A 21,907-nucleotide genomic window follows, 5' to 3' on the forward strand; every position below is an offset into this window, starting at 1 on the left:
ACTACAGCCCTTAAGGGCCAGACAGATCTGGAATAAAAAATGTAGTTCTATTCCTTATTATGTAAATGACCTCGGGTAGGTTACCTAAAGCCTGTTTCTTCATATAGAATGGGAAAATAGTTCCTCATGGAGCTGTGTCCACTGAGATGATCATTATTGAGATTGGCACGTTGTATGTGATTAATAAAAACAATAATTATTCAACCACATGCCTTATTTCCTGAGTTAGGGTGTCCGTGTATGTTTATTGCTTTTTGATGGTTCCTGTGGCCGAGGGCCTGGGTGTAGCCCTGTTTGTATCTCTTCCAGGTTAGGAAGGTGCTGTCTCTCAGACATGGGGCTGGGCCTTCCTCCGAAGCCCTGTTATAATCGTGTGGGCTCTGGGCTTCCGTTCAGCGGTGGGGTACCCTGGGGTGTCCTGTGTGGGTGTGCTGCCTAGTGCCTGTTTGTGCTCAGAGGCCCGGCTGGCGGGGGCGTGTTTGGGGTGGTGGTAATTACTGGGATGGCCCAGCCCTAATGAGTGTGATCTCGTTACACTCTCACCGCCTCTAATGGAGCTAACCTCATTTCACAGCCATTAGAGATGGAGATGAGGCCCCGCCCCCTGGCCCCGCCAGCTGCAGCTCTTTCTGCCCAGGCCACGTTCTCTCCCTCCCGTTTGCCATTTCCACCTCTTCTTCCAGTCCACCTCTTCGTCTTCCCCCTGTTCTTCTGCTCCTTCCAGGCTTCCCTCCTGCTCCCCATTGTTCTTTCCCCTTCCCTCCTCTTTCTGCGTCTCCCTTGTCTCTCTTCTCCATCCCTGACCCTCTTCCCTTCACTCAGCACCTCCCTCTTCCTACCGCAGGTCTATCTGGTCTCCCATCTTCATTCCCCGCCCCCATCTCCGTGCCCCTCCCCCGCCCTTCTCCGCGGCTGTCCCTCCCCACCCCCACGTTGCCCCGTCAAGCCAAAGGACAAATCTCAAGGGGGAAACCAGCAAAGACAAACAAGGAGCAGTGACTTCATTATTGTCGTTAATTTGCCACTTCGGTTCCTCCCACAAGGGTCAAAGCCAGCACAGCTTGAACTCAGGACTGACGAGGAGGCTGAGACCACCGCCTGCCTTGGCTGCCTCAGGCCTCCCGGCAAACACAGGTCCTCCTCCTCCTGGTCTTATTTCCCTGCAGGGGCTCAGGCTCTGGGACCCTCTCTTCCAGTGGTTTGCAATCCTCACAGCCTCCCTTTCTTCTCCTTTTCCATTTAAATGGTGGCCTTCTCTCAGTCTCTCTCCCGGCTGGAAGTCACATGGTTTTTACCTTAAACTCCCTCTACTTGTCATCCTCTGCCTGTCTGGTTTCTCCCACTCCTCTCTGCCCCATCCATCTTGAACCTCTTTCTTGGCCTTTCTTTTTTTCTCTCTTCTTAACCTCAAATGCACTCCTTTCCCTGAAGCACCAGGATTTAACTCTAGATTTCAGAAACCTCGTAGCCTGAAAAAAAGCTAGAGGTTGGAGGCATTTATAACCCAAGCAGGCCAGTGACGCAGAACATGGAAGTGGCTGGAGAGAAAGGAAAATAACTGCCACGTCAGGGGAAGCAACAGAATCCAGACTCAGACAACCAAGACCCAAGACTCTGGGCTCCAGATTAAACAGCTTCCCCAAGACCAGAGGGAAAGGACAGCCCAGAGGGCCCTGGGCTGGAGACGGCGGTGGGGGGCAGTCACCAACAAAAGAAGGAATGAAAAATTGGAGGCTGGCACATCAGTTCCTCAGGGAAACAGTCTAACACTCCTGTCCCACCCTCTGCCCTCCTTCACTGAGAAGCCAAATGACGGGCAATTGACTCTTGACCTTCGGCCCACTCCCAGCCCCAGTGGGAGAAGCTGAGGGTTGTTGGCTGTGACTGGCGGCGGCACTGGGGAAATGTCCACACAGGAGGTAAAAGTTTCTGACCCACACCTCCCTTGCCCCCCTGACTGCACATGCTGCACAGGACAGAAGCTGCAAACCTATGACCTCTTCTCTCTGAAGAGAGCTCTTGCTAGTTATGCCCTGCTAATAAGGACCATTCCAGTGGGTGGCCCTGCTATAATTTCTAGGCTGGAAGCATAATCCCATATTCCTGCCCAAATCGCAGGCGAGTTCCTGCTTTCTCCTTTGACTTTGAAAAAAAATATTTTGAGGGGTGCTGAGCTGTCTCAGAAGGAATTAGAAAAAGAAGTCTTCCTCCAGGGGTATGCAGCTCACATGCCAGTGGTACACCTTGGTGACAGGAGGGAAGGTGGACCTCTGCCCTGTCACCCTTTAATTGGACACCCTAAACAACCATACACGGAGGCCCTAGCTCTGGACTAGTTCCTACATGAGGGGGGCGCTGAGACCCAATGGGATTATCTCAGAGTGCCAGAAGGCACCTCTAAATCTTTTACTCCTGCCTGGCCAGCCTGGGGTGGAGGAAGAGGGGGCAGGTGGTCCCTTGGGGCTTTCCCCAGAGAGGCAAGGGGCTCTGGGAAAGTGAGTGGTGGGATGACTGAGAAGCCAGGGAAGAAAGATGGAAAAATCAATGAAATGAGTTTCTAACGGTGAGGTAAAGGACCGCAGTGTCGACAGCCTGTCGCCTGCTGCAAAATATGAGTTGCCTAAGTCCATGGCGGCCGCTGACAGTGCATCCAGCCGCCACTGTCCTCCCTTCAGGCCCCCAACCACCAGCCCTTTCTCTAGCTGCCCCAGCTCACTCACTCTCTTCCTGCTCTTCCTAGAGTCCTCAACCCATTCAGGGTCTTTCTGACTCATCACCGGAGGAACTGGACAGGTTATAATCCCCCACCCAGTGCAGCTCTCTTCTCTGTGGCTTCTGTTTATTTATACTTCACCTCTGTCTTCAGATTTCACTGAGTTGTGGTGAGTTCTACATTTCTTGCCTCCCCCTCTTCTCCTAGATACTTCTGAACTCACTCAACAGGCAGTCAGTGTCAAGGCCATCCCTCACAGGGTTCCTTACATCCAGGCCTGTGCTTCTTTCTGCCTTTTGGCCCACTTGGCCAACGCTGACTTCCTTGTAATTGCCTGGATTGAGGCAGAGTGTTTAGGATGGGCTTAGTATTAATTTACGAACTTTTTATTTGTGACCAATCTATAAATATGGGTATGACTGATTCAATTGTGGTTCCATGATTGGGGATGGATGGGGTGGGGATGCTACTCTGAATTCAAATCTGCCAACTCTGTCTTTGGAAATAACTCTCAACCTTTTCTGGAAACCACCTTCTTTTTCTACCCTCCTCTGCATCTTTCTCTTGGGCCCTTAAGACTGTTCATTCATGTTTCTTCCCACTATTTCCATAAAGACTCCCACATCAGCCCCTAGAGTCCACTCTGGCTGCCTCCAACTGTGCTCCTAACCCAGTCTGCCCTCTCAGATCTCACTGCTGCTCAGTTAACTCTCCTCCAGCCCTTTCCTCCAGTTTCTGATTTCCCAACTTGCCCATTTACTCAGACTTAGCCCTGAAGGGTGGATTGAGAGTAAGGCAAGCAACTTTTTCCTTTAGCCTCTTCCTTTAACTCTATATTTGATCAACAGACATTTTCTAAGCATCTTCCAGGTGACACCATGCTAGGTGCTGGAAAACAGTAAGAAACTAGACAGATGCAGCCCCTGCTCATATAGCCATCAGGACTAACCCGGGGTCTCTTACCGGACAGCTTTGTCTGTTTGACTCAGAGTCCCATTTTTTTCCTCTTTCTCCACAGTCAAATTCCACCATGCTGTGCCTCCTGGTAATTCAGAACCCTTCCCTTTTCTCTATTACTGCATCAGCTTACACTCTCACACAGCTCTGATCCCTGCTCCTCTGCATTTCCAGCTTCAGTCTTCATTCCTAAACCCAGAGGTACATTTTATATTTTTCATAAGTCTCCTTCCTGCTCACAAAGCCCTGCTTTCACATTCTGTAACTGCCATTTCCAGTTTTCTTCCTTGCCTGCCTTTCAATCCTACTATCCTATTCTCCATGTCCCCGTCGCCCCAGCGAACCTCAAGCACTCACAAACCAGACCTCATTCTGAGCTAGGAACAGCTCCAGGAGGGCAAGGTCACGCTACCAGACTCAGAAATCCTACAGATCTGACTCAGGCCCCGGCCCTGTAAGTGTACAGCTCCCCAGCAAAGCAGCAAGTTGTTCCTCTGTGTGCCTCCAGATAACACCAGCCGCTCTGACATCATGGAGGGAGGAACCCTGTCAGGTTGTCAAGGCAACACCAGCAATTTATGACATCAGAGGCTTGAGGTCTTTGGTTCTCAGGGGGTTAGAAAGATTCAAGTTCCTGTCAGCTAAAGTAAATAGGGAATTCTACTTTTTCATCTCTTTGCTTGTGTTCCCCTGGCTTGGGAATGAAACGCAAAGGCCTTTGGTGGGGTACGGAATGATCCGGCCAAAGGAATAATGCTTGTGAGGCTCTGTTTCCCTTTCTCTTCACCAGATAGCTTTGTGTCCTCTCTCTCCCTCTCCTTTGGCATCTCTCTCTTTTGGGGCTTCGCCCAGTGGTATTTCTGCTCTGCCCTTTTTTTTCCAAATCACCCCTCCTGCAGCGCTCTCCTTGCATCCGTCACGCTGTGTCTTTCTCACACCAGAAGCATTTGTTTCCTTTGATAGCTCACCCTTTCCTCTTTCCTCCTACCAAGCTCTGTACAGCTCTGATCTGCTCCAGCACTCCTCCTCTGCCTTCCGTTTACCTGCTTTGTACCACACTCGTCTTATTCTCCAATTTCTCCCTTCCCCCACTTTACCATTGTATTCATTTCATATTGCTTTTTCTGGTGACCTCCTCTTTAGGAATATTCTATCATTTCTCTCCCACTTTCCATCTGTATTGCTATTAAATCATTTTTCATTTCATTCTCCTAGTTTTTCATTAATCACCCATTGCTTCCTCCCCTGCCTCTCATTCCACATGGATGTTCTTCCTTTCCTTTGCACATTCCTCATGGCATGCATTTTTCTACCCCACGCATTTATTGCAGCCGGCCTCTCCTTCCTTTCTGTAACTCTATTCATCTCTGAAATCTCCCATCTTCTGTCCATATCTACCTTTTCCTTTTATCCTTCTAAGATCCTGATGTCTGGAAAACAATGATAGGCTTAAAACAAGGCGAACTTTCCAGGTTCTTTATCCACCTTTCCCATTCTTTAGGCTGAATGAACCTGGCTCTCTGCATAAGAGCTTTTGTCACACTAATGAAAATTGCCTCCAAAAGAAACCATGCTGAATCCAAACATGATCATAGCAGGGCTGCAGAACGAAGACGGGCTGCAAAGTGAAGAAGCCACTAGAATAAACGGAAGGAAAAGGGACAACCAAGCAGGGTGGAGCTCAGAGTCCCCTTCCAAAATCATACTTGACAGTTAACGGACATAATGACCCGGACTGGTGAAGGGGGTTATATGCCCCTGGAAACCCATTAAATTGATTTCTTGGCCTGTTTATGTGCCTTCACAAACCATACTCCCAACCTCCCAGACCCTTGCTCTCTGGTACCTTTTGCGGCTGGGGTGATTAAAATGCTGGGTGAGAGGATAAGGGATAAAAGGAACTTAGAGTAACCAAGGAGAAAAGGTAGAAAGACCACAGATTATGGGAACAAAGGTGGAGAATAGGCAAGAGAGATCATGGGAGACGGAGAAGGAATAAAGGGGGTGAAACAAAATGGGGAAATGAAAAAAACATACGATGGTAAAGTGAGGGTGCGGAAGAAAATCAAGTCAGCAAGAAGAGGTCTGTGGTGGGGAGCACCTGGAGAGGCCGATGACAGGCCAGAGGTGAGGTCCTGATGGGGGAGACAGACACATGGCAAAGGGAGAGTCAAGGCTAGCAAGTTCCAAAGCTTCCCAGTGAAGGTGGCCATGGAGGCTGTCCCAGCCCCGCTGAAAGGCCGCTGGGAGGAGTCCTTAGGGGAGGCATGTCTGCTCCATCCCTTGCTCTTCTAGGCCCCTGACCAGAGATGATCACTCATGACTGATAAGCAAACTCTCAAGTAGCCTGAAAAGGCCAGGGGAATAAATCCATACGGACCCTGAAGGGGAGGGCATGGAGTCCTAAATGGGCAGAACGGCCAGGCAGCCCAGGCATGGCACACAGTGGCAGGGACACCCAGGGAGGGAGGGGGTCACTTGGATGGGAAAACCACATGCGGAGACAGCGACATACAGACCCAGGGATGGATGGGTGGGGAGAATGAACGAGGTGAAGGATGGCAAAACCCAGAGGTAGGGACACATGGACAGGGACCAGCTGTGCCACAGGCACAGCGAGACAACGCGTGGCCAAGTGATCAAAAATGATGGGGCCACTCAGAGAGGGGCAGACAGAGCGGATGGAGGCTGAGGGGGCCGGGAGAGGCGCGCTGCACCTTGAATGTAGCAGCGGCCTCCCCTCCCCTCGCACCTTCCCCCAAAACAAAACAAAACAACAAAAAACAACTCAACTTCAGGCAAAAAAAACGAAGATCAAAGATTAAGGGTCTCTAGCCCGCCGCCCACCACCCCCACCCACAGCGCGCCGGGCCATCCATCAGCCCGCCCGCCTGCCACGGGTTCTCCCCCATCCTGCCGCCGGCGGGGGGCGCCGGGACCCAGGCCGCCCCGGCTGACAGCTCCGCGCCCTCGCACTCACCCGGCCGCCCCTTCCCCCAGGGATCCCCGCTCCCCACACTGCTCGGCGCGGTCCGTCCAGGCTCGCGTTACCCGCCGTCTGTCCCGCCGGCTCCCAGTCCAGCCTCAGCCTCTGTGCCTTTCCCTTCCCCGTCTCCCCGCTACCCCCTGCATCTCTCTCTTCCCCCATCCCCGCTCGCAAGCCTCTCCCTCCCACAACCCTGCTCCTTTCCCCCCCCTCAGGCTCTAGGTCTGTCTGTCCGTCCGTCCGTGTCCCCTCCCCCAGCCCCTTCCAGTCCCTCTCGGTGCCCTCCAGCGGCAGTGTCCGAGCGCCTCCTCTCTCCTCCGTCTCAGGCTTCCGAAGAGCAAGGAAGGGAAGAAGAGAGGGAGAGGAGAGAGGAAAAAAAAAAAAAAAAACACAACCAACCCAGCAGCATCGGAAATCGATGCACTTACACCTCAGCTGGAAGCAGGGACGGGAGTCGAACCGCGGCCGCCGAGCAGCGCGAGGCGGGGAGGGGAGGGGGCGGCTCTTGGAAGGGACTTCTCCGATGTGTTGATTCCTTTTTCCCCCCTCCTCCTCCCTCCCTCCAGCGCTCACTCCGGGGCGTCGGGGATGGAGATGGAAAAAATAAATAAATATATTCACGGCGGTGAGGGAAGTGAAGGAAAATAATCAATGCTATTTGGCTGCGGCTGAAGTGTTTTCCCGGCTTCGTGAGGGGGTTTCCACTGATTCACCCAGGGCACTCGCTCGTTCCCTGCCTCCTCCGCCTCCTCCTCCTCCTCCTCGCCCACCTCCTCCTCCTCTTCGCCCTCACTCCTCCGCCTCATTCACTGGCTGGAGCCGAGGCGTCCCACACAATGGAATAATCAATACCCAGGCTCCCAGGGCGACCCCACTGAGCAGGTGCAGCGGTCCGCCCGCCGCGGTGCGTGCCGGGAGTTGTAGTCCGCCCGCCCGCTAGCCCGAGCGGAATCCGTCCGCCTCGCTGAGCCGTGGGAGGGGCCCCAGGCCCCAAGGCAAGGCCGGCCAGTGGGCCTGGCCACCTGCTGGACTCTGGCGCCAGGTCCGAGCCTGCAAAGAGGACAGGCTCCTTTAAACTCTTTTTCATCTTCTCTTCTTCTTTCGGGTTACGAAACCATATGTGTGTTTTGTTTTGTTTTAAATCGTCTCTAGAGCAAGCCCTGGCTTCTACCGGCTTCCCAGAACCGCCCGAGGCTTCTCTTTTTCCATTCCTTCTTCCTGCCTTATGAGCCCCTCCCTTCCAACTGGATACCAGAACATTCTCTTCCACAGCAATTACTCTGAGGTCTCTGCGAGCTCTCTCCTCCCCCTTCTTTCTCTCTCTCTCTCTCTCTCTCTCACATACACACACACACACACACACACACACACACACACACACACACACGTCACAGAGTCCCCAGAGTTGTGGGGCGGGGAGGCTCATAAGCTCTCCTATATTATAATAACAATAATTGCTAAGATTTATGGAGGGCCGGGGACAGTTCCAAGCACCTTTAGCTATATTAACTTATTTAATCCTCACAACTAGTCCCCATTTTACAGTTGCGGAAACCATGGTACAAACAAGTTAATTAGCCGGCCCCAGATCACATGGTGGGTCAAGAAGTGACAAGTGCCCTGGCTCCAGGGCCCCCCCCCCCCCCCCCCCCCCCCCCCCCCCGTAGCTGCTATAGTCTACTCTTTAAAAAGAAAAGAAAAACCCTGGAGTTCATAGGAGAAGCTAACATTCGGAATCTCAAGTATGTGACCTTGTCAATGAATCCTCACACGTAACTGTGAGGCAGTCTGCATTTTGCCAACGAGAAACAGAGGTTTAGTGATGTGGGGAGCTGCTATAGGGTTAAGCCTCGGACTGACCTGTTGGCACAGCCACAAACAAGTCCCAGCTTAGAGGGCACAGTCCTCTTAAGTATAATTAGGCTTGACCTTATGACGCTCCCTAGATCTTACCTGGGAAGCTAATGGGCTGAGGGAAGTGCAGCAAGAACAAGAACAAAAACAAGTGAAACTCACAAAAACAGTGTAACTTTGGTAACCACTACCTTGTTTACCTCTGACTATAAAAATAAAGGCTCAGTTTGCCTCTGGATCTTTTTCTGTGGCCTCAGCCAGGCACAGGAAGATCCATGGAGATTAAAGAGAGCTAGAGAGTTCTGAACGCTGTCTCCGTGTAAAACATTCTTCGCCGACTCCGTCCACACCTTTGGGTACCCCTGGACCGCCGGGGCTGGACCCCGGCATAGTGAGGCAGAGTAGCTTGCCCAAAGCCAAACGCCTCCAAATGGAAACTGGCACCCTGGCCGGTGTTGCCAAATGGTCAGAGTGTCTGCCTGACCACCAGAGAGTTGTGGGTTTGATTCAAGGGAACCGAATGCAGGTTCCATCCTCGGCCCAGCCCGGTAGGATGGTCAGGGGCAGTCGGGGTCAGTGCAGAAGGCAACCAATCAATTTGATTTGTCTCTCTCATATCCATCTCTCTCTCTCTCTCTCTCTCTCTCTCTCTCTCTCTCCCTCTCCCTCCCTCCCTCTTTCTCTCTTCCCTCTCCCCCTTCCCTCCCTTCCACCCTCCCTAAAAGTCAATGGAAAGAATATCCTTGAGTGAGAATTAACAAAAAAGAAAAAAAGTGAAGCTGGGGGTTTACCCCAGGTCTATCTGGCTCCCAAATCTGGTCTTTCCTGTCCGTTAAGCTGCCTCTGGCCACTGGGATTGGGTTTTGTAATTCAGGGAAGAGATTAGATCTTCTTCCCATCAACAACAAACGTGAAAAGCAAAGGACAGATGAAAAGCAGGCCAGTGAGAGGAGTTAGTGGCTGGGGGTGCCCCCTCCCTGCCCATTGGTACTTGTCATGGCAGGTGGGCTGGGGGGTGGATGCATCCAAGACATCCCAGATCAACACACCACGTTTGTAATCCAGTGTCCTCCCCGTACTCACCACTGTTCATGTGTTTTCAGCAGCATGCTGGGAGAGGACCGTGTTGAGAACCTAGCGCTTCTCGCCAATCATAGAAGGGAACCAGGAGTTGGTAAGAGCCACTGTTCCTCACAAGCCACCACATCCAGAGGGTCCGGCATGCAGTGACTCCTCCAGGTGACCACAGTCCTCAGAGGGACGAGGGAGCAGGAGGGTCTTTATTTATTTCCCAAAGCAGTCAAAGGGCCACCCCCATGTCTTCCTGTATTTTAAATGACCATGAGTATTCTCCCACTCCTGACAAAACCTGCTCAGTGTCCATTGGACACTCAGTGACATACTCCTCAGCCTGGCACTCAAGGCCTTTGCCAACTTGCTCCACAAGTTACTTCTAACTTCATCTCCTTCCACACTGGCCAGGTGCTTTCCAGCTTTTGGGTCTTTGCTCAGGCTGTTCCTGTCTCCATCTGAGTCTCCAACTGTTGAAATCCCATCACATCTTTAATTCCCATCCAAAATATCACTTCCTCCTCAGACAGAAAGTTTCCCACCCACCCTTACCCTGGACATTCATGCCGAGGCATGAAAAAACCCCAGAATAGCTAAGCTTGTCTTAGTTATGCTTTTAAGTAAATAAGTAAATTTTTATTTCAGAGAGGAAGGGAGAGGGGGAGAGATAGAAACATCAGTGATCAGCGAGAATCCACACACCCTGAGCCCAACACCCAGGCATGTGCCCTTGACCAGAATCGAACCCAGGACCCTTCCGTCCACAGACTGACGCTCTAGCCACTGAGCCAAACCAGCTAGGGTTCTTAGTTATGCTTTTATCAGCCCATTGCCAGTGGCCTGCATTTAGTGCCCCCCTAATAGTCAAGAACATATCTGCTGGACAGTGTCCCAATGAGTGGCTTGTATTCCAGGCCCATCTGCTTATGGAGGAGGGGTTTGGAGACCAGACTGGGGCCTCAGCTCCTCCCACCCTACTCTCCCCACAGCCCCAGCTCAACTTTAGATAGTCTCCTTGGCACTATTCGCAGCCACCATAGCGATGTGATGGTGGTGGTGGTGCAAAGTCTCCGTTTGGAACTACATCTCCCATCATGCATCCCGGCCCCAGGATGCCAGGCTCCTGAAGCGCCGACCGGGCCGTTCCCGGACCCGGGAAAGGTCGGGGTGAAGAGCAGAGCACAGGGAGCCGGCCCCGTCCCCTCCTCACGGAGGTCCCGGCCTTTTAAGCCCCAGCAGGCCTCTCGGGCCGGCCTGCCGCGGCACTACTACTTCGGCCTAACATGGCCGCTCGCGCTGGGACTGGTCCGGTGTGCAGAGCCGGGCCGAGGTCGAGGGCCAGGGACTGTTCCCGGCATCCCTCGCGGCGTGGCGTGGGCTCTCGTCGCCACCTCCAGGTCCCGCGAGAGGGAGACCTTCGGGCTTCGAGGCGACACCCGAGGCTCCTCTGGACCGCGCTGTGGTTGGGGAGGGCTGGTCGGCGGGGTCGCCCGGGCAGTGAGCCCTGGCCTGCAGGGTAACGAGGTGTGTGGGGAGCGCTGAGAGGACACCGGCCATGCGGCCTGCTTTCGAGGGAGCCCCTTGGACTGAGGACATCTTCAGCGGTGCAAGGGATCTTACTGGAGACCTGTCACTGTCACAGTCTTAAAACATCAGACAGACGGGGGGCGGGGGGAAAGGGCTGCAGCACCAGCAGATTCCGTGACAGTGTTTGTGTCTCATAAGTTCTTCCAAGGGGGGGAGGGTGGTGGTGGTGGTGGTGTGTGTATGTGTGTGTGTGTGTGGGGGGGGGGGCGTGTCTTTGCTGAGCTGTCACGCTGCAAGGCTGAGCACCCTTGGGAGGCCAGCAAATGATTTTTGATTGACTGATTGCAGGTAGTATGGCCCAGGGATTGATTGAGGTGGAGCGAAAGTTCGTTCCTGGGCCGGAAACAGAAGAACGGCTGCAGGAGTTGGGGGGCACCCTGGAGCACCGGGTCACCTTCCGAGACAGCTACTACGACACCCCTGAGCTGAACCTCATGCGGACTGACTACTGGCTGCGACAGCGAGAAAATAGTGGTTGGGAGCTCAAATGTCCCGGAACAGCAGGTGTCTCTGGACCCCACACTGAGTACCTGGAACTCACAGCTGAGCCTGCAATTGTGGCCCAGCTCTATAAGGTGCTGGGGGCTGAAGCCCCGGGGGCTGAGGGTGTGGCTGCTGTGCTGGGCCCACTGGGACTGCAGGAAGTAGCTAGTTTTGTGACTAATCGAAGTGCCTGGAAACTGGTGCTTTCCAGAGCTGATCGAGAGGAGCCTCCGCTCAGGGTGGACCTGGACACAGCCGACTTTGGCTACGCTGTGGGTGAAATAGAGGCCCTGGTGCAGGAGGAGGCCGAAGTCCCCGCTGCCCTAGAGAAGATCAACAAGCTGGGCAGCATGCTTGGTGAGGGAGACAGACCCTCTGTGCTTTCCCTGTTCCTCTTCCGGTGTACCCATCAGGCCAGGTAGCAGGGAGGGTTTTGGCGTTATTTCTCTAATGGGAATTGTTTTAGCAACTTTCTAGAAGACTGAGTTTTCTTAGGTTTCTAGCCAATCCCCTTTCCTCTTTTGCAGTAGTGCTCTAATCTTGATTTAATTCTGCCGAGTGTCTCTACTCTATTCCAGGCATTCTGATTTAGTTCGCATACCTCTAGCCTTCAGTTCCATTTGTCAGTTCTCTGCTTCAGTCCTTCAATCCATCCTCCCCTCTCCCAACTCCTACCCCCTCGTTTTTACAGCTACCTAGATCTTCATTTAATTTGTCCTGTTAGCTTTCAGTACAAAGCAATAATGCATTTATGAGAGACCACTGGGGCAAGCACTGGCAGGCTTTTGTTTCTCCTGTTCCTAAGCTTAGTGCCCTTGTAGACAGTTCATCCACACAGTATGGGGTTGTGCATCCCATGAGGCCTTACAGCTCTTGAAAGCTGTTCTCACCACCTCAGCAAACATACACTGAGTTCCTAGTTATGTGCCCAGTATGCTGGCAGGCACTCCCAATAAAACACTGGCTTATCATGGCTCCACCACATAGAGGCTAGAATTCTGTGAGTCCCAACCCATGGCTATAGCTGCTTTTCTCTCTCTCTCTCTCTCTCTCTCTCTCTCTCTCTCTCTCTCTCTTAAATTTTAGAGAGAGAGGAAGGGAGAGGGTGAGGGAGAAACACCGACCAGTTGCCTCCCATATGCACCCCAACCGGGCATGGAACCTGCAACCTGGATATGTGCCCTGATCAGAATTGAACTTGTGACCCTTCAGTGTACTGACAATGCTCCAGCCACACTGGCTAGGGCTCTCCTTTTCTTTCTACACCCCTCAGTTTCTCTGTGTGTATCTCTATATGTGCCTCATTATCAAATCAATGAGCTTTGGCCTGTCTAGGTGGACTTTAATCTTAGTTGGGGGACAGGAGCAATATACTGAAATAAGTCAATACTCGGGCACCCTCTGTCTCCATGGTGCCTACGTGCCTCTTGCCCATTTCTCCCTGCTCGAGGAGGAGCTCATGCTTGGTCTCCCAGTCCCACTCCTGCCAGAAGTGGCCCTTTTAGGCCCCACTTCCAAAATCAGGGAGTGGGCTTTGGGTTACACAAGCTGGTTGGATGGCTGGCATTCCTAATCCCAGGGCTGCCTTGGAGACAACTTTGGGGTCCGGCTCTGTGGGCAGGGAATAGACTCAAAGCATTTGTAGCTCTTTCTGGTTCTCTTATTCTCCTTTTGCCTATAGGTGTGTTGGCACAGGAGCGGGCACCTGCCAAGCTGATCGTGTACCTACAGCGTTTCCGGCCTCAGGACTACCAGCGCCTGCTAGAAGTACACAGCTCCAGAGAGAAGCCAGAGGGGACTAATGATGCTGACAGTAGCCTGGGCTAAGGTGTCACTTCCTCAACAACAGAGAAGAGAACTCTGAACCTAATGGGGTTCATTCCTTTCCTCTCCTCACTGTGCCTGTTCTCCTGGCTTCCCTGTCCACCGTGACGCCTCTCTCACCAGCTCTGCCTGTTCCTTCACCCTACCCTCAGCTATCCTTGTGGAGCCCTCCCAGGCTGCCTCCTCTCCCTCATCCGTCAGATGCAATCTGTGGGCCGCCCCTCTCCCCTGGCTGCTAAGCAGCCTCCATTGATTTCCGCTCGTGTTTATAGGATTTCCACTTAGCCGTGATCAGTAGTTAAGCACAGGAAAATCCCTTGCCACCCCCCTTCCCTTGGTCGATGCCATTGATTCTGCCAGCGGCTCCTAAACCACCTTACAGCTGAGTTAGAGATGAGGGGAGGCAGGAGGGATTTCCCTGCCTTGGGGTATGGGGAGTAGCGGCAGGTTGGGGATACGGGTGGGAATCCCTATTGGAAACCTAGACATTCTGGGTTGATTTTGCCACTATGCCCTGCTCTGGCCCACATGGTAAAATGCCTCCTGTGGGGTCATATTTGTTTCCCAGCCCAGAGAGGGGTAGAAAGAAAACCCTTCTTTGTTGAAACAGATTCCTGAGACCAAGGGAAGACACAGACTTCCTGTTAAGACTTGTTCCTTGCTGTTATTCATATATTTTCTACCTCAAATATATACAAATATAACTCACCCCCTCAGGCTTTATTGGACTTTCATTATTTGTGGGGGAGAGGGTGGGCCCCCTCCAGTTTTTGCAATGGCAAGCGCAGGACCAGAGCGCCACCTGCTGGTAGTCCTCAGATGTAGGCTCCAAGAACCTGGGAACCCAGGGGTTTGGGACCCAAGAGGATTGCAGGCCGGGTGGAGGCCGAGTTACTGCCACGCCTCCACTGGCAAGTTGTTCACCTCAAAGATCTCCTGCACTGACCGGCCATAGTGGTTGTAGGTGAGGCGCAGCTTTAACCGCAAGGGGGCCTAGGAATAGGAGAGTGGAAACCAGGGTTAGCACAGATGGCTTCTCCCTTCCCTGGATCCTATTCACAGGAGGCTCCTGGGGCTCACCTTGTTAGGATTGAGGATTTGGAGGACTTGGGTCACTGGAAGGCCACCCTGAGCTGGAACTGTGTCCCCACTGGGGGCCTGTAGCTGCAGCTGGAAACTCTGAACATAGGAGATTGGGCAGGTTCAGGCAAGCCCTGCACACCCAATAGTTTCAAACCCTCTTCCCATAACTCGCCAAGTGATCGTCTCTGCATGGCACTCCCTTCTCATCTCATTCTCTTTCCCATCCACCTCCTCTGCTTATTGGCCTTTTCTCCAGGAGTGTCCAGGCCACCTGTGAATCCTGGTCTTCTACAAACCTTGGGCACAGCGGCCTGGCAGATGAAGTGGGTGACATCACCCTCTGAGGCATTGGTAGCAGTGGCAGTGATTAAGAGCAAAGTAGGGGTTCCAGGCGGTCTAACAAAAGACAGATTCAGCTGTAGTCCTTCCCGCTCAAACACTTTGAGGTTTGGGATGGGAGCTAGAGAAGGAAGAGAGAAGCAGCTTACTCTATGGACCAAAGATGAGTTCGTTCATTCATTCTTTCATTCAACAAAATTTAAGTGAGCATCCACTGGGTGCAGGGCACTGCTTGAGATGCTAGTGACAAAGTGGGCAAGAAGTTGGAGCCGACAGTCTAGTTGGGGGAGAGAATAAACAAGAAAAGCAAGATAATCACAACCTATAATTGGTGCTAGAAGGAAATAAACTAGGCCAGGATAACTGGGAGGAACTAACAGAGGAGTGGTAGGGGAAGCACCTGACATTTTAGCTGAGGCTTGAAGAGTAAGAATAAGCTAGTCATTTGATGTGCTAGGGAAAGAATATTCCATGTAAAAAGAACATGAATTGCCACGGGCTTGAGGTGGGAGGGTCTGAGGAGCTAAGAGGGGTCAGTGGAGTGGGTAGTAAGAAAGTATATGAGATGGCCAGGGAGGGAACAGGGTCTTCAGGCCAGGATAAGACATCTGGGACAAAGGGAAGACATTGAAGGGTATCTAGGAAGGGAGTACATGCCAGAACCCTTTTACCTACTAAGATGGGGGTGCTATGGGGGGCACACAGCAGGGAAGAGGGTACCTGAACCTCAGTGCTTAAAGAGAAGAAACACATTTCTACACCTTCCCCCCAAGACATCTCCCTTTTACTGAGGCTTACCTGGGGCTAGGGGAGCACAGGGAAGGTCGAGCAGGTGTATTAAAGTGCCTTCTGGGGAGGGATCCACAGGGGGAGGCTGCTGGGAATCCTCAGAAGGTCCATCCAGGAGGTCTAACAGATCCAAGAGCTTTGAGGCCTGTGGGGAAAGGGCAGAAGGATCAGGGCTAGGCATGGAAGCCCCACCAAGTCCTCTTCCCCCTGGGGCTTCCGCCTCCTTACCTGGGGTTCTGTGGGGACAGGGGCTGGTTCCAAAAGGTGGTTTGCTTCTTTGCTCTCCTTTACTTCCTCATCAGCCTGCGGGCCACCTCGGTCCACAAGAGGCATCTTTTCTAGGATGGCCGCCCTGAGAGGATGGAACGCAGGTGTGTCCCTCTGGGTGGACCCTGCACTTATTGCAAGAGGCATGTGGCAGGAGGAGTAAGAACATGGAGCCCTGGGCACATGGTGGGTTGGAAGTGCCCCTCTGACTTCCCAGGGTGGCACACGACTGATGGTTTCCAGATGAGCAAGGAGGGTTGGAAGCCAGCTTAGCTCCAATGAGCTGTGGGTGGGAGGCTCTGACTGTGATGAGGAGGGCACAAGTGAGGTTGTGACACTTGCACCCAGAAAGGGACTTTGGGGAGAGGGCATTTGGGGAGAGGGCAGGAAGTGGGGTTCTATGCTGTGGCAGACTGCCGGCGCACCTCATGTGGTCGTACTTCCGGAAGAGCGTGTTGTACTCCACAGCCCGCTGCTGCAGCTCCACGTCGAGGCAGCTTCCGTAGATGGACACCACCTGGCGGATGCGGCTGGGCCAGAGGGTGGTGTGTGAGTGGGAATGGCAGTCTGCCTTGCCCTTCAACTCCAGGATGTGGCAGGGAAGGGAGAGGCCCCACAGAGCAGGGCGATGCCCATGATACTTGGCTCAAAAGGAAGAACCTAAGAATTGGGGGTAATGGGGGGGATGTGCCTGGAGAGGAACTCAGAAACTGGTGGGCACAGTGAAGGGACATTGTCACTGGAGGCACCAAGAAGAGGGCCTCTGGGAGGGGCTAGGACCCCTTCTTACTTGTTGTCCCCACGAAGCCGGGTGCTAAGCTTCATGAGGGCTGTGAGGGCGTATCCTCGGGTGGCTGGCAGGGACATGTGGGACTGCAGCACCCGTTCCAGTAATGCCAGCACTTCTTCTTCTTCCACCTTTGCAAGGCGGGGGTGGGGGGGTTGGGGGGTGAGGCATAGATAGTGACCCTGGGCCAGCCCTGCCTTCCCCGACAAGTCCCTCCTCAGTGTACCCTCAATGCAGGTCTCACCTGAAGTGGCTCAGTTTCCTCACAGCTCCCCTCCAGCAGAAGGTCCCCGTATTCCCCAATGCACCAGGCTGCCACTTGCACCAGCGGTTGCTGTGTAGGATAAGAAACATGCTGGGCCAGTGTCCCTCACTTCCAAACCCTGTGACATCCCTTTGGGTTTGGAGGGGTGGGTAAGGAAAGGAGGGGCCTCGGCACAAGGAAGTTATGTTTGTTTGTTCCCCCACTGTCCTGGTTCCTGGGCTTCCTCTGCCCTCTGGTGGCCAAGTATCAGAACTACATGGTCTAACCACAAAGGGTGCAGCAAGGATGAAGTGAGGGTCCCTACTTAATATATGGAAAGAGGGCTACAGATACTGACTGGCATCCATTAATTCACTCAGCATTTAAGTAATAAAAAAACCCAAATACATGCAGAAAGAGCTTTTATTGATCTCATTTGATCCGCAAGACAGTTCCAGGAGGTGGGCAGGGTAGAAAGTTGAGTGTGCCAAGCATAAAGCAAGTTACATTCGTCATCTGGTTACACAGCCAGTAGGTACCAGAACCAGAAGTCCAGATGTTCTTACTAAAAACAAGGCTCTGCCCTTGAGGATGTCCTCCACTAAGAAGAAAGTTATGACTTTGAGGGAAAAACCATTGGGAACCAGATGTCAGGAGTCGTTGACTTAGGAAGGGCTGGGAGGGTTGGGCAGCCTGGAGTCTGGGTGGTGGAAACATTACCTGGGAGATGTCCTGTGCCAGGGCACTGTAGAGGCGGCGCACAGAGTAGGCGTGTAGCTCCTGGGCCCCACCAATCAGCTGGGTCAGGTTGGCCACCGCATCATCCCGGACATGGGAGCCCGCCTGGAGTAGGGTACATGGCCAAGTCAGTGTGGCGAGCCCTGCCTACTCCTGCCCGGTTCTCTCAGACCAGCCCCTGCCTCACCATTGTCAGCACTCGCAGGATGGTGTCTATGTGCCATCGCTTGGTTGGGGCGAACCTAGGGGACATAGGGCATTCCAGTCCTAGCACTGACCCTCCCCAGATTCCACCCTCTCTGCCTCCTGGGCACCTGTCACCTCACCTCTCTGCGGCCAGCAGGATTCCTGAGGCACAGTCTGCCCGCAGATCACGGGGGCAGGACTCCAGGAAGCCCTGAAGCTCTTGTGTCATGGCTCGCACGTTGGAGCTGTTCACCAGAGCCAGGCTCAGTTCCAGGGCCCGCCTGCCAGGAGAAAGATGTGTCCATATGAGGTAACTGAGGCCCTTCTCTTCCCCAGGCACCTGTCTTAGTCCCCTTACACCAGCTGCTCTGAGCCGGTCCATATCTTGGCCACCAGAAGCTGGGCCTTCTGTCTTGCTCACCGGCTGAGAGAGGCGTCAGGTTCCCGAAGACATTCCACCACAGTGGGCCGGTGTCGCTGCACAGCGCTGTGATCAGACTGCACCAGTCGCAGCAACGATGTCAGGGCTACGTATCTGAACAGAATGGGAGAGGCCCCATCACGCCATGGCCAGCAGCCCTCCTCCCCGCACCATTCTGCCCTGGGTTCAGGGATAAGAATGAATTGGGAGACTCTGGGAGGAGCAGGGCAGAGGGCCAGGGTTCGGTGGCACAACCCAGCCAGACACATGGCATTTTTACCTAATATTCTTGTCACTGTTGAGCAGGAAGCGGCCTAGAATGTTGACAGCTAGAACCTATGGGAGGCAGAGGTCAGGGACAATTAGGGGAGGAGCAATCTGCTCATTCAGGAGTGGGGACTGCCTGCCGCAGGACCTGTCTTCCCGGCTGGGGTGGGTGGGTGGGGCCACAGTGGGAGAGGTGTATGAGATGGTACCCGCAGGCCAGCTGCAGAGCGGATGTCCACGATGGTGAGCACAGTCTCAAACAGGACCGCGCTGCCTGCATTTCGGCTGGTGTCTGTATTAGTGGCCACCTGAACGGATGGGACAGAAGATGCATGTAAAATGGGCCCTGTCCTCTCCTCAAGTCTCTGGAAGGTCTCCACAATGTCATCCAGTCCTCAACCAGCTAACAAAGTTCCCTAAGCCCCACACACTGTGTGCCAGGGGCTACCATACTAAGGCAGACTGTCCCTCACGGATATCACAGTCTGGAGGGAAACGGAGACCTGATTATATGGCCGCCTCACGGGGAGTTACCATGTGAGAGCTGCCCAGGTGGGATCACAGAACAACACAATTAACCGGCGCCCCTCCCCAGTCCCCCACCTGGGCCAGCAAGTCATTCATGCTCTCACTGCTCTCCTCGTGGTTCCGGCCCAGAATCCGAAGCAGACGAAGTATCTGGACCTGCGTTTGGGTTAAAGGTGGAGAGGTGAAGAGGTTCTTAGGGTAAGGAGTGAAGGGGCTGAGGAGGAAAGTCTGACATTGAGGAGAGCATTGGGAGGGTCTGGCTGGGTTCCTAGAGCCTCCCTGTCCCCCTGCCTCTGCACTACAGGTCCCTTAGGCCTTGGGAGGGGACCCAGAGATAGGTGAGGCCAGGGGATTTGGGGACAGGCTGTTTTTTTTATTGTCAGTAAACTGGATTTTCTGACCTTTAGGCATCCCTTCCCTGCACTGGTCCTCGGGTGACCTGGGCAGTCCTGTGCCTGCCACCCTACCCTGCCCAAGACACTAACTGAGCCCAAGTGTTCTCCGGGAGGTGAGCACTGGCCACGGGCTTACTGCCAAGCTCTCTGTTCCGGGGCCCCAGCAGAGAGGCTCAGCCCACCTGTAGGAAGGGGTCACTGACTCCAGATATGCTGTGTTCTGTGGAGTATCCCGTTGTCACCAGAGTCCGGAGGATCTGTACCAGCTGGGGCACCACCTGGAGGGAGGGCACAGCCTTATCTGGGCAGTCTTCTTAATCTTCTCCACCATCAGCCCCATTCCAACCCCACTGCCCCTCTTTTCCTGGCCCAGGGCCTGTCCCTTCACCAGCCCACCTTTCGAAAGTGCTTGAGGGCTGCAGGGCTTCGTTCGCAGAGCTCTGTGATCAGCGTGATGGTGCCCAGCAGGACGCCTGGTGTCAGGGCAGGGGAAGTGAATGGTGGGCCAGGGGCACAGGAGGGTCTACTGTGTGTGTGGACATACTACCCTTCTCCAATGAGCTAAGGTTCCGGTCCCATTTTCCACCTTTGGCCACAGCCAGATTTGAGGAGGGGATGGGGAGCCCCGGGGTCTTACCGTGGTGACGTTCGTGAAGCAGCTTGGCACAAACCGGGAGGAAGGTGTCGGAGAGCTCAGGGACTTTTCGGATCATGTGCACGGCAGTCAGAACAGCCTGCAGAGGTCAGGGGGCTCAGAGAGGGCAGGGGTCTGCCAGGATGGGCCCCCCGCCTCTGCCGTATGGCAAACAGGACCGTTTCTGGAGGGACAAGTATCTAGAGTCCCGCCGTCTCACCTTCTTACGCACATAGGGGCTTCGCTCCAGGAGCAGTTTCTCCACCTCAGTGGCCAGGTCCCGGCACATCTCAGCAGAGCCCATGGTGCTCAGAGTGCACAGGGCCAGGCCTTGTACAGCCTGAATACCCTGGTTCAGGTCGCTGCAGAGTTTTGGGAGGACCGTCAGTGAAGCCTCTAGTCCTTCCAGTACCTGCAGCAGGCAGCCCCCTGGGAGTTCCCGGTTCCCCTCTCCCATCTCCCCGATTCCGAGTGCTTCCCAGAAGCTCTCACTTCTTGATGCTGTTGGTAATGAGCAGGTGGGCATCCTGCCTCTCATCCAGTAGAAGCATGGCCCCCAGGTAGCCCACCCTCTTGTCTATGAACCTGGGGGAGGCGATCAGTTTCAGGCACTCCATCTATAGGGAAAGAGGTAGACCAGGAAGGGACAGGAGTGAAACTGGAGGCACCAACATCCCTTTTCTATCTTCCTCCTTAACACCAGGTTAACTTCTCAGGGCACCATATCCCGTCACTCTCCCTTCAGCAAAAGGAGAGGCTTAGGAAATTCAGAGCTGGTGGGTAGTTTCAAGAAAAGGAAGTTGAGGAGAATGGGAGAGGGGAGGAGGTGCCCTGGATGGGGCTGGCCAGAGAATGAAGGGTTCAGTCCACCTGATGACCAATGGGGGCTGTGATGGGGAAGGAGGTCTGTGCTGCATGCTGTGAGGGCTTGGAACATTGTAGAATTAAGAAAATAGGGGCAGCACAAACAGGTGAGCGGGTCCAGGACCCTATCCCAGCAGCCTCCCTCACCAAACTCAGAAGGAAGGCATCCCTGAGCAGTACCTGTCCAAAGTGGGCGGGGTAGCCTAGCATGTGGACATAGAGCAGTTTGGCCAGCTGGCGGTGCCTGTGCAGCGGGTCCCCATCGCGGAAGGAGGCCCGGATGTGGGCACACTCCTTCTGGATCACTTCCCGCTCCTGGGCCTGGGTCTTGGCCCCTCGAATCTCCTCGATGAGATCTTGAAGCTTCAGCGAAGACATCACCATCCTGGGGGTGGCGCGGGGGGAGCAGAGCCCGGGGATGGAGAGGGCTTTCACCCTCTCTGGCCGGGCGCACCGGGCCTTTCTGCCCAGGCCTGCCGGGTGCCCCGATCCTGAAGGCCGGGGTCCCACAGCTGCTCCGACACCGAGACTGCAGTCACCTTTCCCCACGTGAGTCTCCAGACCCCGCCCCCTCCTCCCCGCCGGAGGCGACCCCCACTACGCATGCGTCCCCGCCCCGCCCTGCACCCGCTCCTACTGAGCATGCGGCGGAGCCCCGCCTATTTGCCCCCCTCCGCCCCACCTGGCTCCCCATCCCTAGCTCAGCCATGCCTTTCCTTGCAGGGCTCCGCGCTGCTTCTTCCGCGGGACCCCTCCCAACGCTCACATCTCAGGGCCCAGCTCCCCCAGCACCAGCCGCCAGCCTCACCTGGCTTCGGTCTCCACTGCGCTCCGCTCCCCCAGGCGTTTCCTGGTGCAGGGCCGGGCGGGGGTTGGTGCTCGGGCTGGTC

At 54.3% G+C, this 21,907-nt stretch overlaps 3 protein-coding genes across 11 annotated transcripts in view; 1 reads left to right on the plus strand and 2 right to left on the minus strand.

Moving 5' to 3' along the window:
- Positions 1-7,388, minus strand: part of ZFHX2 (zinc finger homeobox 2) — a 32,315-nt gene extending 24,927 nt beyond the window's left edge. Inside the window, exon 1 of one of the 2 annotated variants that reach the window (XM_070426717.1) lies at positions 7,278-7,388. The gene's annotated coding sequence lies outside the window, so the exon portion shown is untranslated. Of the gene's footprint in view, positions 1-7,084; positions 7,114-7,277 lie in introns of those variants that run through there. The other variant, XM_070426709.1, reaches the window with a different exon arrangement.
- Positions 1-14,184, plus strand: part of THTPA (thiamine triphosphatase) — a 45,020-nt gene extending 30,836 nt beyond the window's left edge. For 3 of the 7 annotated variants that reach the window (XM_070426763.1, XM_070426779.1, XM_070426771.1), the window contains 2 exons: positions 11,457-12,008; positions 13,333-14,184. In XM_070426763.1, coding sequence (XP_070282864.1) covers positions 11,457-12,008; positions 13,333-13,478 — 698 coding nt within the window. In that variant the 3' untranslated portion in view covers positions 13,479-14,184. Of the gene's footprint in view, positions 1-9,232; positions 9,685-10,721; positions 11,106-11,456; positions 12,009-13,332 lie in introns of those variants that run through there. The other 4 variants (XM_070426785.1, XM_070426792.1, XM_070426756.1 and 1 more) reach the window with 4 other exon arrangements.
- Positions 14,114-21,906, minus strand: AP1G2 (adaptor related protein complex 1 subunit gamma 2). Of its 2 annotated transcripts, XM_070426728.1 has the most exons (22): positions 21,826-21,906; positions 21,198-21,402; positions 20,646-20,770; positions 20,374-20,515; positions 20,157-20,253; positions 19,916-19,992; positions 19,702-19,797; positions 19,200-19,280; positions 18,806-18,904; positions 18,610-18,665; positions 18,330-18,443; positions 18,049-18,189; positions 17,910-17,964; positions 17,705-17,827; positions 16,985-17,074; positions 16,744-16,871; positions 16,379-16,483; positions 15,915-16,038; positions 15,696-15,831; positions 14,855-15,018; positions 14,556-14,654; positions 14,114-14,468 (listed from the first exon to the last, which is right to left on the minus strand). In XM_070426728.1, the coding sequence occupies exons 2-22, from the start codon at positions 21,399-21,401 to the stop codon at positions 14,367-14,369; spliced, it is 2,358 nt and encodes a 785-aa protein (XP_070282829.1). In that variant the 5' UTR covers position 21,402; positions 21,826-21,906; the 3' UTR covers positions 14,114-14,366. The 2 variants fall into 2 exon arrangements, with proteins under 2 accessions (XP_070282829.1, XP_070282837.1); XM_070426736.1 differs by lacking the exons at positions 14,114-14,468; positions 14,556-14,654 and adding an exon at positions 15,047-15,174 and having other exon boundaries at positions 14,879-14,954.
- Between the last annotated feature and the right edge of the window lies 1 nt (position 21,907).

Source organism: Myotis yumanensis, unplaced genomic scaffold (assembly GCF_028538775.1).
Source record: "Myotis yumanensis isolate MYYU_CA2020_CCGP unplaced genomic scaffold, mMyoYum1.0.hap1 SCAF_1, whole genome shotgun sequence".
NCBI lineage: Eukaryota > Metazoa > Chordata > Mammalia > Chiroptera > Vespertilionidae > Myotis > Myotis yumanensis.

Bases quoted from the DNA above. Each gene is read 5' to 3' on its own strand.
- AP1G2 (XM_070426728.1), bottom strand. From the start codon at position 21,401: ATGGTGATGTCTTCGCTGAAGCTTCAAGATCTCATCGAGGAGATTCGA. The intron at 18,444-18,609 runs GTAAAAATGCCA...CATTCTGTTCAG, and splicing joins AACAGTGACAAGAATATTAG to ATACGTAGCCCTGACATCGT. The intron at 18,190-18,329 runs GTGAGCAAGACA...TTCTCCTGGCAG, and splicing joins CCTGACGCCTCTCTCAGCCG to GCGGGCCCTGGAACTGAGCC.